General features: G+C 41.1%; 2 protein-coding genes across 4 annotated transcripts in view; both read left to right on the top strand.

Annotated features, from left to right (window-relative positions):
• tmem67 (transmembrane protein 67) overlaps window positions 1–2,024 on the top strand; it is an 8,768-nt gene extending 6,744 nt beyond the window's left edge. For all 3 annotated transcript variants that reach the window (XM_030392588.1, XM_030392589.1, XM_030392590.1), the window contains 9 exons: window positions 6–145; window positions 248–388; window positions 513–593; window positions 686–802; window positions 901–1,017; window positions 1,126–1,233; window positions 1,367–1,469; window positions 1,550–1,692; window positions 1,774–2,024. In XM_030392588.1, the coding sequence (XP_030248448.1) occupies window positions 6–145; window positions 248–388; window positions 513–593; window positions 686–802; window positions 901–1,017; window positions 1,126–1,233; window positions 1,367–1,469; window positions 1,550–1,692; window positions 1,774–1,854 (1,031 nt within the window). In that variant the 3' untranslated portion in view covers window positions 1,855–2,024. The remainder of the gene's footprint in view (window positions 1–5; window positions 146–247; window positions 389–512; window positions 594–685; window positions 803–900; window positions 1,018–1,125; window positions 1,234–1,366; window positions 1,470–1,549; window positions 1,693–1,773) is intronic.
• A 785-nt stretch (window positions 2,025–2,809) lies between these two features.
• pdp1 (pyruvate dehydrogenase phosphatase catalytic subunit 1) lies at window positions 2,810–13,138 on the top strand. The gene is made up of 9 exons (XM_030394842.1): window positions 2,810–2,920; window positions 5,721–5,985; window positions 6,078–6,245; window positions 7,204–7,415; window positions 7,737–7,818; window positions 9,154–9,248; window positions 9,349–9,517; window positions 9,597–9,815; window positions 11,103–13,138. Exons 2-9 carry the CDS (start codon window positions 5,734–5,736, stop codon window positions 11,481–11,483), a joined length of 1,578 nt encoding a protein of 525 aa, XP_030250702.1. The 5' UTR covers window positions 2,810–2,920; window positions 5,721–5,733; the 3' UTR covers window positions 11,484–13,138.
• The last annotated feature ends 712 nt before the right edge of the window (window positions 13,139–13,850 follow it).

The raw sequence follows: 13,850 nt of genomic DNA on the forward strand, positions 1-13,850 counted from the left end.
TTTAGCTACTGGCGAGTCGAAACGCGAGCCCTCTCCAGTCAGCATCTGGAGGACCTACTTTGTGGCCAATGAATGGAATGAGATCCAGACCATCCGCAAGATCAGCCCAACTTTTCAGATCATGGCTGTGCTTTTCTTTCTTGAAGTACATCTCACCTCAGCACTCTGTTCTTTGATTCCATCTTTTTTATGCCCTCTTTCCAAAATATCTGACATATTTCCTGATATGTCACCCTGTACTGTTCAGGTGCTGGGTTTTTCTAATCTCGCCTTGAGGGACCCATGGCCAACTTTAGAGCGCCTCTCGCAGGCATACACCCCTTCACATAGCCTGATCCTGCGCTACGGTGTGGCAGCCACACTGTGGCTCTGCATCGGACTACTCCAGGTAAAACTGCCATTGTTCACTTTTTTTTTTACTTTCCCTTTGACTTCTAGTCTTTTCCTGGCTTCCTTAAAAGATGAGACAAATATTTAATAGCTGTGTGAAGATTTATTATCTATCCCTACAGATGATTTACTTCACTGTGTTTCACGAGCACTTTGTGGAGGACAAGATTCGTCAGTTCGTGGATCTCTGCTCCATTAGTAACGTAAGTACAATTGTGCATATTCTGTTTTAAGCAGTTTATCTGTTTGGGAAGTTTTATGTACAAGACTATTTTGACTATGTGTCCCTGTACAGATTTCTATGCTGCTGTTATCTCACCGTTGTTTTGGCTACTACATCCATGGCCGTTCAGTACATGGACATGCAGATACAAACATGGAGGAAATGAACAACAACATGAAGAGAGAAAGTGTACGTAAACCGACAGACAACATGTTGTGTTAGTGGTCGTAGCATGATTGATTCGCGTTACATCCATCTTGTTTCTCTCTGTCTTTTTCTGTCTCAAGGAGTCCCTGTGTGGTCAGAGAGGTTTGCTTCCCAACACAGATACCCAGACATTCCAGGTTTCTCTTACCAACCGCCTGCGGTCGCAGTATGACAGGATACGCGAGCCGATCAGCAGGGTGTGTACCATCTGTCTTTGTGTTTTTTAATTGATCTGTAAAATATACAACCAAAGAAAATAATTCCAATAAAATTGGCTAAATGGTTGCTTGTCACCTCTGCTCCAGAGGAGCGGGCCATCGAGGCTGATAGATGCAGGCTCGGCTAACCAGTTTGAGCAGAACTCCAGAGGCTACCACACCATGAACCACTTCCTGGGATCCATTATAGACCATGTAAGTTCAAATGAGCACACTCAAGTAAACTGAACCCAGCAGAGTTAATCTGAACTATTTGTAAATGCATACATTGACCGGATTTTGTACAGGCAAGCTTTTTCTGTCTCTCATGTTGCGTTATTCACTTCAGGCTCACCCTGACATGGACTATATAGTCAAGGACAAGCTGATGTTTGAGAGGGTCGTAGGGATGGAGTTCCTTGAACCCAGTGAAAAAAGCATCTTTTACAACGGTAATGACCTATTACTATTTGGTCATGTATGGACAGTATTTGTGTGTGTCTTTAACATCTGTTTGCTTTTCTCACTGCAGATGAGGCCCACTCCTTCAGTGATGTGCTCTTTTATGGAAATGAGGCCACACTGCTGATCTTTGACACTTTGTTCTTCTGTGTCGTCGACCTTGGATCTCAGAGTTTTGTGCTTGCAGCAGTGCTTACATATGTACAGCAAATGGTCAGTATTTGGTGCATATACATTATGTTGCCTTCACTGTACTAGAAAGGACATTATTGAAAACCGTCTCATTCATTACAGATATTTCGCTTGATCCGCAACACTTTCGGAAGGAAGAACCTTGTCAACAAGACTCTGGTGGATGAAAGATTTCTGATATGAAATTCCCTACTAAGTAGTTGGTAGTGTCAGTGTTGTTTCGTGACAAAATGTTTACTGTTTCGCAGCTTTTGACTTTTCCACTTTTCACTGCTGTTTCATGATGTAAATATCATAATTTTTGTAAAGATGTTTTTATTGATTAAAATATTTTGATATGTGTTTTTACAGTATTGTTTTGTGTCTTGTTTTGTTTTGAGGTCATTTTAATAACACACACTTGCCTTTCAAAACATATTATGATATTAATACAATTTAAATTAATGTGAAGAGAAAGTTAAATGTGTGTGAGGCATCAGAGGCTTTGCCATCATAGCATTTCTGGATATGTTAAGCCATTGTGGAAAATGTTGTAAAACACTGCATGAGACTTTTCTTTCAGCACCTTATTTTTATGATTTTTGCATATCTTTTTATGTTTTATAGAGTAGCCAGACAATTCCTATTGGGTTATTTTGTGCAGTAAAAACTACTCAGTTGTTTATCTTATATCAAGATACAGAGGTGCAATGTCAGGAGAAGCAAATAAGGCAAATGTTTGGGGCGTCCAAAGAAATTTGGGAAATAGAGGCTCCGATGGCCATTCATGTTGGAACATCAACATCAACAGGGATACACAGCCACCTTTTACATCTGAAAATCACCACAATGTTAAAAGAAAGTTTTCTCTCCTTTGTCCCTCTTTCACAGCTATTTGTTGTTTCTGCAAGAATGTAGTGGATTGTTTGCTCAGCTTAGTCATCAGTATTGAGCTTGCCCGTCAATGGATAGAAAGTATAAATGAGATGTATCTTAATGTTTCAGATTACAGGGAGAGGTTGTCACGGTAATATTTACCTCTCTGTCTCCATCAGCAGGTGTCTGTGAGTTAATAAAAGCTGCAGCTCACCTCCCTGTTTTTTTTAAAAGGCCCCTGGCGTGCGTGTGGAGTTCACGTGACGTCATGGCGGCTGTCAGAGCTCAGCCAATTAGCGCTCACTCCGCAGTGAGGCGCTTCAGAATGATAGAGCCTGGAGGGGTTGGTGCTCAGCTATGAACTTCAATAACTTCTTCACATCCACCGGCTAAGGTGAGTCTGGATTTTGCTCTGCATTCACACTCCCCGACAGTTAAATCTAGAGGTTTTCAGCTGGGTCCGTCATGTCCTATACGCCCAGGCGGCATGCAGTTAGACGGTAGTTGATGGGTGTAACCCTGACACCACTGGCTGGTGGTCATTAGCAAGACTTTGGCTGCTTTGCCCCGCTAACTGGCGATTATTGTGCTCATTATAGAGCTAACCTTATCTGTTAATGTCATATCGTGGCACTGTTTCGGCTCTGAGACTGATGTTCTGTGTCGTAAGTGCCGCTAACTGCTCTTACGTTTCTGTGGAATTGCTTTGCAGCTAGCTAGGAGAGAGAGAGGGGCTAGTGATGTCAACAAACATGGCAACTTTCTAGTACAGCTCAGAGCTGGGACGGGCCCTCTGTGGTCCGTCTGACTCATACCCTGGTTGAGTTAGGGAGGATGTTTGGCTGACCAGCTTCAGCACAGCCTTGTAGCACATTTTCACTGACATGTTGGAGCAGCGTAGGTTTTCACCTGAGCTGTCACAACCTGAGCTGCTGCTGCATCTTCGTGACTGGCTCAGAGATGCACTTATATAAAGCAACGACGAAAGGTTATATGGAGACACGCAGCCAGAATGCAGTTCAGTGGGTCATGACCAGACAGAACATTTCTCAAGATCTAAATGTCAGGACTGGGATTCTTGCTCAAGCTATTTTTAGTTGGGCTAAAGCTGAGAGCAGGGCTGCAGCCCAAGCCGAACGCCAGGACATGAGCCAGCACGCCAGGACTCCAGAATAACTGTCAGCACTGGTTTCCACTGGAGAGCACTCTCATCAGGTGCACCCAATAATGCATTTACAGTATATAGAAGTTCTGCATTAACATTTCTTAGACTTTAGTTACATATTTTGTTGAGTTGTGCACTTCCATTAACCCTAATGTTTCCAACAATGTTCAAACCAAGAGGAATCCACAAGGTTACTCAAGCTAACGGTGTGTTTAATGTGGTTGCCCATGCCTACTTAAGGGAAATCAGCAAACGAGAATAAACCTGACATGAATAAAACTTTAAAACATGACCTTGTCTGTGAATAAGTCACATCACATGTGTTTTTTAATAGCACTGTTGGTTGTTTAATGGTGTGTTCAACACTGGAGAACTTAATTTGACTGCAGAATCATTTGTGTTCATTCGTGTTACTCACGCGATGTTTATCTGCCCCAAACGGACAAATAATCCACAGGCTATTGATAGCGAGCAACGGAACACACCAAGGGTTGATTCTCAGTGACCTCAGCACTCACCAGGGACTCAGTTCCTCTCTCTTCTCCCCCCTCTTTTCTCTTTAATCAAGGCCACATTTGCCATAGCTGCCAAACTGTGTAATTACAATGTCAAGTGATGCACTGTGGTCCAAGATACTTTGTCCCATCAGCTGACATTGTGAAAGAAACAGCTGTATAATGGTGGATCATTTAGTCTGAGCATCACAACCCCTCCTTTGACTATCAGAAGCTGATTCATCCAGTCCAATAAAATTGGGAAAGTCTAGAAGAGCTGCAAGATGTATAATTATTATTATAATTATTATTATTATAGCCTGGTGCTAAATTTAGCGAAAAGTTGGCCAGATTTTGACAAAATGTCCTTCTCTGTAATGTGTTCATGAATGCAATTACATTTCCCCTCTAGCTCCCTTTAGCAGTCAGCATTATAGTGCATAAACATCTTGCAATGGAGGTCACCACAGCAGTTGCTGCTGCACTCAGGTTAATAAACAGGACTGAAGATAAATCAAATTTTTAATCCCAAAAGTTAAATACTGTCCCCCCACCCACACCAATATATTTGCGATAACCTCAACTTTACTTTTTTAAAATAAAGTTAGAAAGTCCGAGTATGATAAAAACTATTAATAAAAAAGTTTAAACTTAGTGTTAACATTAAAGAGTTACCTCTACAATATATAGATTTGACAGAGTATTAAGCGATTGACCATGGAGCCCTGTACGTGATCCTATCTTTAAACACATTTTCTAGATACTTCAGGTCAAAAAGTAAACACTCCTGAAACTACCAAAACTCACTCTGATGCTGTATTTTTGAAAAAGGCACCAAAATACCCCTATGTGAGGCTGTGGCATGTCAACAGTTAACAAAGTTACAGTGTCTCATAGGTTTGACTGTCCTTCACAGAATGTAGACTGAGCAGGATGTTTGAACAGAATGTGCTTGCAAGATGAATAGATAAAAAAAGAGAGGATTTTGCTTGAGGCATTTTAGCTTCATTTTTACAAATGCACTCAGTAGCCAGTTTATGAGGCACATCCTGCAAAATCGAATTTAATTAAATCTAATACAAGAATCAAGGAAGCACAGAAGTGGGTTGGAAATTTCAAAAAGTTTAGGCTTCTACAAAGCTCTCCAAAACAGTTAATCAACAACTTGTTAAAACTATTGATCTGATTTAATGTTAATTACAAAAGGGCAAATACCAAAGACTGGACTTTAAATAAACATTAAAATGTTGCAGTTAAATGCCAACCATTTCTGGCCAGTGTGGTCGGTTGGATTTTTAGGTGCTAAATCCTGACCTGCTTTTGGTGTTTTTAGGTACTAATTGAAGGCCCTGCTTCAGTCAGCCTGTCCTAGTTTCTAAACCTCACCGCATAATCTCGTTCTGTTTTCACATTGTTTGCTTAATGGTGCATAAAGAGTACACTCTGTTATCTTCAGATGAATGCATCATGATAAAAGCCCAACCAGCTGTTGCCTTTCTGACTGCTTAGCCTCTGACCTCTGTATGTGTCTGCAGTGCACCTTCAGCCATGCCTGTGACATCTCAGCTGCTCAGGGGTTTGCCCCGCACCAAGGTCTTGGCCTCCAGTCTGTTACCATGCCAACAGCAACGGTCCCAGCTTGGCCCCATCACACATCAACCTGCCTCAAGAAGGCCCTCTCGTATGTGGCAGAGCCACCAGCACTCAAGAAGCTACCAGACAACCTCAGTGCTCCGCAGCTACATCCTCACACCACCACAGGTCAACTCAATCCTAAAAGCCAATGAGTACAGTTTCAAGGTTTGTGTGGTCATTCATGCATACAGAAAACACATCTCACCTTTGTTGTTTTTAAGTTTTCATTTGAACATTTCTGCATGTTGTGGTTTTAGGTGCCAGAGTTTGATGGGAAGAATGTGTCCTCGGTGATGGGTTTTGAGAGTAATCAGCTGCCAGCCAATGCTCCTATAGAGGACCGGAGAAGTGCGGCTACATGCCTGCAGACAAGAGGAATGCTGCTGGGTGTGTTTGATGGCCATGCAGGCTGTGCCTGTGCACAGGTAAAGCTGACACTATACTTTCAAAATTGGACATTTAAACTCAGACATTTCAAAACCAACAAGGTAACTTTGTCTTCAATTCTTCAAATAGAGCTTTGATCCAGATTAGTCAAGTGAGAGGAAATAACATCATTTTGTAACTTGTTACCTAAATCTGAATGCAACATGCTTTGTAGTTATAGGCCGTACACCTCTGGTAAACTGCTTATCTGTCAGTAGTTAGATTCAATTAGATCAACTTAACAGTCATTGCACACAGGTAATACCAGTACAACAAACTTTTATATCAAGGTAGGAGGATATAAGATTTGATTGAATATCAGGATAATAACACTCAGGATAAGTTAAAGGTAGTTAATTTTGATCCAATCATTTTCCAAACATTTTGTTAAAGAAATGCTCATCACAATTTCCCAGTGCCAAAAGTCTTCAAATTGCTTGTTTTGCTTCCTTTACTATTGTAAATGAAAAAGAAAAGAGATAAATCCTTACATTTGATGAGCTGGAGCCTGCAAATATTTGGTGATTTTGCTTGAAAAATGACTTTTTGTCAAAATAGTTGGCTATTATTTGTCTTTTGATCAACTAATCTCTTAAGGGATTAATTGTTGCACCTGTAGGAAGGGATGTGACTTGAATTCATGCAAAATAAAAAATATAAAAAATATAATACATATAAACAGTAAGAACAATTGCCTTGTTATATGTGAGTAATGTGCAACTGTGATATGTATAGTGTGCACATGGTATATTCCATAGACTAGGTTAGGTTGTGTTGTAAACAGTACGAACAGCAAGCAGGTTTGTAATTTATACAGAGTAAAAGAAGACAATATGTATGTTGTTAACATGGGAACATTTGTGATCCAAGGATTATATATCTTTCTTCTAGCTAAACAATGTAGCCTTGACATTATTTTCTCCTGTTTAAGTTTCCAACTCTCCTCATCTCTGCCAGGCGCTGAGTGAGAGGCTGTTTTACTACATCGCCGTGTCTCTGCTGCCCCACGACACACTGTGTGAGCTAGAAGCAGCGGTGGATGCTGGCAGGGCCCTCAGTCCCATCCTGCAGTGGCACAAACACCCCAACGACTACTTCAGCAAGGAGGCTCAGAATCTCTACTTCAACAGCCTCCGAACCTACTGGCAGGAGTTAATAGATCTCACCAGGTGAGGACTGGGAAACAAAGCAGAGGATACATCAAAATATCTGTACTGATTCATTTGTGTCCTTTTACCTCCAAACTATTAAGAAAATTCTGCACAGTCCTTTTTCAAACAGTTATAAATTGCTGTCCAGTTTCTTGGCTTCATCTCACATCTCAACCTGGACGTCCTGTTTTATTATTTCATTTGTACCTTGTAGCAACACACCCACACTCACACTGCCCCGTCTGTTGTTTTGCCAATAGTACTGTTGTCGGTCTCTGTTCTCGACCTCTGGCTTTCTCTCTATCTGCTGCTCACAGATTGCTCTGTCTCTGTTTTCAGCCCAGGCGAAGTTCCAGACACACGCGAGGCATTACTGAATGCCTTCAAGAGGCTGGACAGTGACATCTCCCTGGAGGCTCAGGTGGGAACTGTCTGCTTCTTCTAGAAGAGAGACCCTTAAACATCCCTCTAAACTTTGCTGAGCTGTAGCAGAACTTTTTACATCAGTCCATTTTTGCAGATTTAAGAATGCATTTTGGGACTTATTCAGCAAATAAGTGAAGTAAGATGTTGAAGTCAAATCTAAACTCTGAGTATTTTTGACTCAGTTTGCTGGATATTTTGTTTAATTTAAATAACTAAAATCAAAGCTCTGAGGCTGATATGGTCAAGCATTGCTCTACCTGTTTTACATTTGGACCAACACTAGTTAATGTAAAATCCATCCATGGCTTAATCTGCCACTTAACTAAAGCCTTGTTTCCTCTTTTGTATAGTACGCTTTGAACCTGTACACAACCAGTCATTAAGATACCCAAGACTTAGATCTGTTTTGAGTTTCCACCACTCTTTATGTAGGCGGCTTCAGGACTTCAGGGCGACTGCTTCCACTTTCCAGCAGTTGATCTTGACTCTGGAGAAGCTGTTGCATTTGTCACTGTTCATTACTGCCTAGCTGAAAACAAATGCAAACTGCTCTCTTTTGCTTAACCACACACTCATTATGCAGTGTGCACAGCCCAGATGGCTTTTGCTCTTTTCTCCTCGGTATGTGGTTGATTATTACAACAAGGAAAAGAGCTTTGCTTGAGAAGTTGCTGCAGGCGGCAAGGCAAGCCACAATAAACAATAATGTTTAAGCCCTGATATAAATGTGCTGACAGTTTTAGCAGATTTCAGGTATTTTGGGTGGGGAGCATTCAAACAAAAAGCTGCTTCACCTTGCTTGGTTTTTACCCTGGGAACACTGAGTAAACCTGTCCCAGATCACCGGAGAGGTCTGGATGCTTCGTAACGTAAATTGGAAATGTTTTTAGGCCATTTAGTTTATAGGTCAGTAATATGATTTTAAAACCTCCTTTGACAGTTTAATGTTCTTTAGAACAAGGTAGTGCACTGTGACTATGCATCACATATTTCATGGCATGCAGTTTATATACATGTACATGTAACCGTACATTTTCAACCACTAGACAATCATCAGTCATAAATTCAAGCATCACTATTGTTACTGACTCTCCGTCATATAAGTCTGAATCAAATCATTGCAAGTCATTGAATTTGTTCTGAGTGCTGGACTTTGCTGTGACACTCCTTAGGATACATATTAAATATCACCATGGCAGTAGTGCAAAAAATGTGAGCATCCAAATTTAAACTTTTATGGATTTAAGAGGAGCTCAGGTGTCGTTGCCTTTCCATGTAATCTAAACCATGTGTCCTGTCTGGGGGCTCACAGTGCTGTTTTGCCTTGCAGGTCGGTGACCCGAACGCTTTCCTGCACTACTGGGTCCTGAGAGTGGCCTTTTCAGGAGCAACGGCCTGCGTGGCTCATATCGATGGATCAGACCTGTACGGAGAATAAAAACATGCACACACATTCGTATCATTGCATCCAAGTGTTACATAAGACACGAATATCAGTCTTGCTTCTTCTTCTCTCTTCCTAAAGGTATATTGCCAATGCAGGAGATGCTCGGGCAGTTTTGGGGGTGCAGGAGGAGGATGGTTCATTCAGCGCTCACACACTCTCTAATGACCACAGCGCCCAGAATGATGAAGAGATGGCTCGGATACGGAGTGAACACCCTCCGTCAGAGAGGAAGACGGTCATACGACAGGTAGAACTAGTGCTAATTTGCTCAGTGTGATTGTTGTGATGGCATTTATTTAAAATAAAGTATCTTCCTGTTTTGTCAGGACCGGTTGCTTGGCCTCCTTATGCCATTCCGTGCATTTGGCGATGTAAAGTTCAAGTGGAGTATTGAACTGCAGAAGCGTGTGTTGGAGTCCGGACCTGACCAGCTCCATGAAAACGAACACACCAAGTTTATCCCTCCAAACTACCACACGCCGCCCTACCTGACCGCCGAGCCTGAGATCACGTACCACAAACTGAGGCCACAGGATCGCTTCATGGTGAGAAAGAAGGCACAGTTTCATCACTGAAACAACATTTTGTACATACAATGGGACAACAGGAAGTAGCAGTGTCTTTAATTTCAGTCTTCCTTTCAAACTCAGTGCTGACTAAACAAGGCTGAAGCACCTCTTGAATGACAATTGATGAGAACTTCATGTTGGGTTATAGCATCACACTAGAAAAGGGGCAGAAATTGGCAACTACTGCTGTAGAGTCATTTGACTTGGGAAAGAATGATGTTGGTAATCTTTCCCACTGAAGACAGGAGCCAGATATAAGGGGCTGTTAGTGGGTTTTTTTGTCCAATGTGAAAGGGTTTTAAAAATCCTCTCTATTGGTTACTAAAACACAAAGTGATGGATAACAAGCAGAGTGCTTCTCTGATATTCAGAGTGAATTAACATTAACATTTCAACCTTTTTTCACAAATTTAGTACATGAACTGCATATACAGCATAAAATGTTGTGATTGTGTAGAGCTGCGTGATCTCATTCAGGTTTGTTGCCATTATTCTGTCACTAGTTTTCATGTATGAAGCTACGTAGCTCGCTAGCTATGTAGGAAGATCCCCTTCTGTCTTTTTTTTTTTTTAAACAAATTGTATTGGTTTTAAACAGCACAAAATATATCATGTAATCCATTCTTAATCCCACTTGAAAAGCTGTGAGATGACAGCTGTTTCATCAAAGGGTGAAATTAGCCATACATTTTACAGCAAAGACATGTTTAAAATGCGGATTTGATCGAAATTCAGGTGGCAAATCAGAGGAGGAGATTTCTTTTTTGCAAACTGCTAGAAGGATATTGGGACACATTATATATAGATCTTGCTTGTGACTCCTAGATGGGAAACGTTAAGTGCACTTCCTGATGGCAAAGCAAATTTAATCTGAGATTTGGCCAGATTACAAAATGAAACTCTTGGCTGATAGTTGGGCTCTTTATGCTGGTGTCTGTACTGTTATGCTCAACAAAAACGTTTTCTAGAAAAAAGATCCATTCTCTTTGGAAACAGAGCAGTCTTTCTTACATTTTCTTGTGGCCAGGCTCCTGATTGTTAATGGTGGCTGACATATTGATTGCTGAGGTTGGTTTGAAATGAGAACTCTGTGACCTTCTGAAGACAAAAGTTATGTTTCTGAAGAAATACATAGTTTTGCATAATCGTTCGTAGTTGCAGTGTTTTTTCAGTGAATCTCATTTGCTGATCTCTCTGTGGCCATGAAAACGTCAGTCATTATGTGCGTGATTTAGCTTATCTGATGTCTGTCTGTCCATGCAGGTGATTGGCTCTGACGGCCTCTGGGAGACCCTCCACAGACAGGAAGTGGTTCGCATTGTTGGGGAGTATTTGACAGGGATGCACCAGCGTCAGCCCCTCACAGTCGGAGGCTACAAGGTCACCCTGGGACAGATGCAGGGGCTGCTGGACGAGAGAAAGGCCCGCGTGTCATCAGCTTTCGAGGATCAGAACTCGGCGACCCACCTGATGCGCCACGCGGTGGGAAACAACGAGTTCGGCACCGTCGACCACGAGAGGCTGTCGAAAATGCTGTCGCTGCCCGAGGAGCTGGCTCGCATGTACCGCGATGACATCACCATCATCATCTCTCAGTTCAACCCTCATGTGATCGGAGCACAGAGACCGGAAGGGCAGTCCTGAGCTGCACAAAAGCCAATCAATTATGTTACACTGCGGAGGACACACATGGATACTTGTGTAACTGTACTGTAGAACTACACACAAGCACACTCTCTGTGGACAAAAAGGCCATATCAAGAAATTATCTGTCCAGCATTCTGAATGAATTGTTTTAACTCTATTTATCTAAAGAATTTGTAAAGCGCAAATCAAGATCCAGGTCTTTATGAAGTGAGAAGATCCTCATTAAAAACTGGTTCATCTCTTATATAACACAACATGTTATTTATGCTGCCAATATCCTCTGTCAACCGTTTCATACACAATTTCTCTGCGTGCTGTTACAAACTGATTGTTGTGCCAAAAGATTCAACCTCCTCATCCGCTGAACGCCTCAGCGGGGTTGAAATGAAAGAAATTCCAAAGAGGGCAAATGTTGGGACTTTACAAGTAAAGAGGCCTTTGTTGATGCAGCACTGACTCGGCCTGCTCTCCTGATATGGACTCTGACTGGGCTGTGCCATTATAACTCTGCACTATTTTTCTCTGCTGTGGGGTTTTGTTAATCAGATGCATAGACTTCTGCATCTGAAAAGGCTGATGTTACCACATGACTGTTGCATCCATTTGTTTTTCTTTCTTTGTGTGTGCCATTATATGAGAAATTCTTAGTACTGTTCAAATATACACTTTTGTTCTGCAGTCTGTGAGTACTTGGATGTTGGTGTTTACTCCAGCATCAGGTTGAAAGTGTTGACTTTGAGCTTTAAGGTGTTTACATCCACATCTGTTGAACATTATGGGTTTAGCGATCCATCGGTCCAGAACAACTGATGCATCTGATGTGGATGTAAATACTTTCGACTTAAAGTTAACGGTTGACACTTTAACCTCATAGTGTAAGTGATTCCCATCCTGTGTGAATCCCAAGATAAATCTCAGGGTTCACAAGATTATATTGTAGAGAAGAGAGGGAAAAATAATCCTGTTACACAATATTTTAACTGTTTGTTTCTTTTGTCTGACTTTTCTTATACTGAATACTTCAATACATCAATCCTCTAAAATTCCTAAAATTAAACAATTTGAATAATCTACATTTCTTCATTCTAAAAGCTCACAATCCAAACATGATGGGAACACAAATATTTACAGACTGCTCAGTCTAACAAGTCACAAACCTCTTAAAAGACTAGCACTTGCTGTGCACCACTACAGGTAGACTGATCCGTACCTGGCTTTTCTGTGACACTATCACTTCAGTATTGTGGTATAATGTCTGTTGATTCAGCTGTGACATCTGGTTATAGCTGTGATGGGGTTTAATCAACAGACATGTGAGTTGGATAAAATGAAGGTTTGCAGTTCTGTTTCAAGGTTTGTGGGGTTAAAAGGGATGTGTATTAAGATCCTCGCTTGTTTTGCGGACCGGTCTTGTGGCTAACACTCTCCCGTTAAACACTATAGGCCAGCTCTTGTTTTTGTGTTCAAGTGTATTTAAGCCCAAACGAATGAGTGGAATGTATATTTGAAAGAAGCTGTTTGAATATTAAAGGTTATTTATTCAGCTTTAGCCGTATATTACACGTCTTTGTCTACAGTCGTATGTATAAATTGTAACTTATGTGGGTTAAGTTTTGTATATGGAATGGTTTAATAAAACACTGAATACACAACACTGCTTCCTGTTGTTTCGTGTTTTGGCTGACACAAGCAGTGAACACACTGCCACAGCCATGAATGCAGCAGGACGTCCCACTAACCTACAATCAGCTGGAAGGTCAGCGTCTCAGGTTGCAAGTGTGACATTCGCTGAAACTGTGGTGCTTTCTTGGTGGTGTGAAAAGTACCCAAAAGTTGTAGTTGAGCAGTGATAAAATGTACCTTATTGCATCTACTCAAGTACTGAACTTAATTACACTTTTGAGGTCCTTCTGCCACTTTATACTTCCACTGCGCTACATTTTTGAGGCAAATATTATAGTTTTTACTCTCTACACTCGTTTGAGGAATTTACTTATTAGAAATATGCTACTCTGGCTCTGAAGCATACCATCTGCAAAGCAATTAGTGACTTAAGTTGTCAAATAAATTGTGGAGTACAGTGTTTGTCTCCAAAATGTAACGGAGTGAAAGAATAAGAAGCAGAAAATGGAATGAGTAAAGTAAAGTAAAAATACATCCGAAATGTACTCAAGTACATTAAAAGGCAAAACTAGTCAGCAGTATTTAAACCTGAGTTTAAACAATCTGTTTAATAGTTAATTGTGAAAAATAAATGACTTTTGATGGTTAATTGGTCTAAAAGCAAATTTCCTGGTGTCAACGTCAGTAAGTGTGAGGATTTGCTGCTTTTTGCCCTGAATTACAGAGAACTGAATAACGATA

This window comes from Sparus aurata, chromosome 17 (assembly GCF_900880675.1).
Source record: "Sparus aurata chromosome 17, fSpaAur1.1, whole genome shotgun sequence".
Classification (NCBI taxonomy): Eukaryota; Metazoa; Chordata; class Actinopteri; order Spariformes; family Sparidae; genus Sparus; species Sparus aurata.

Coding starts and splice junctions, on each gene's coding strand:
- pdp1 (XM_030394842.1), top strand. CDS start 5,734: ATGCCTGTGACATCTCAGCTGCTCAGGGGTTTGCCCCGCACCAAGGTC. Junction 6,246..7,203: donor CAGGCTGTGCCTGTGCACAG/GTAAAGCTGACA, acceptor CATCTCTGCCAG/GCGCTGAGTGAGAGGCTGTT. Junction 9,518..9,596: donor GGAAGACGGTCATACGACAG/GTAGAACTAGTG, acceptor CTGTTTTGTCAG/GACCGGTTGCTTGGCCTCCT.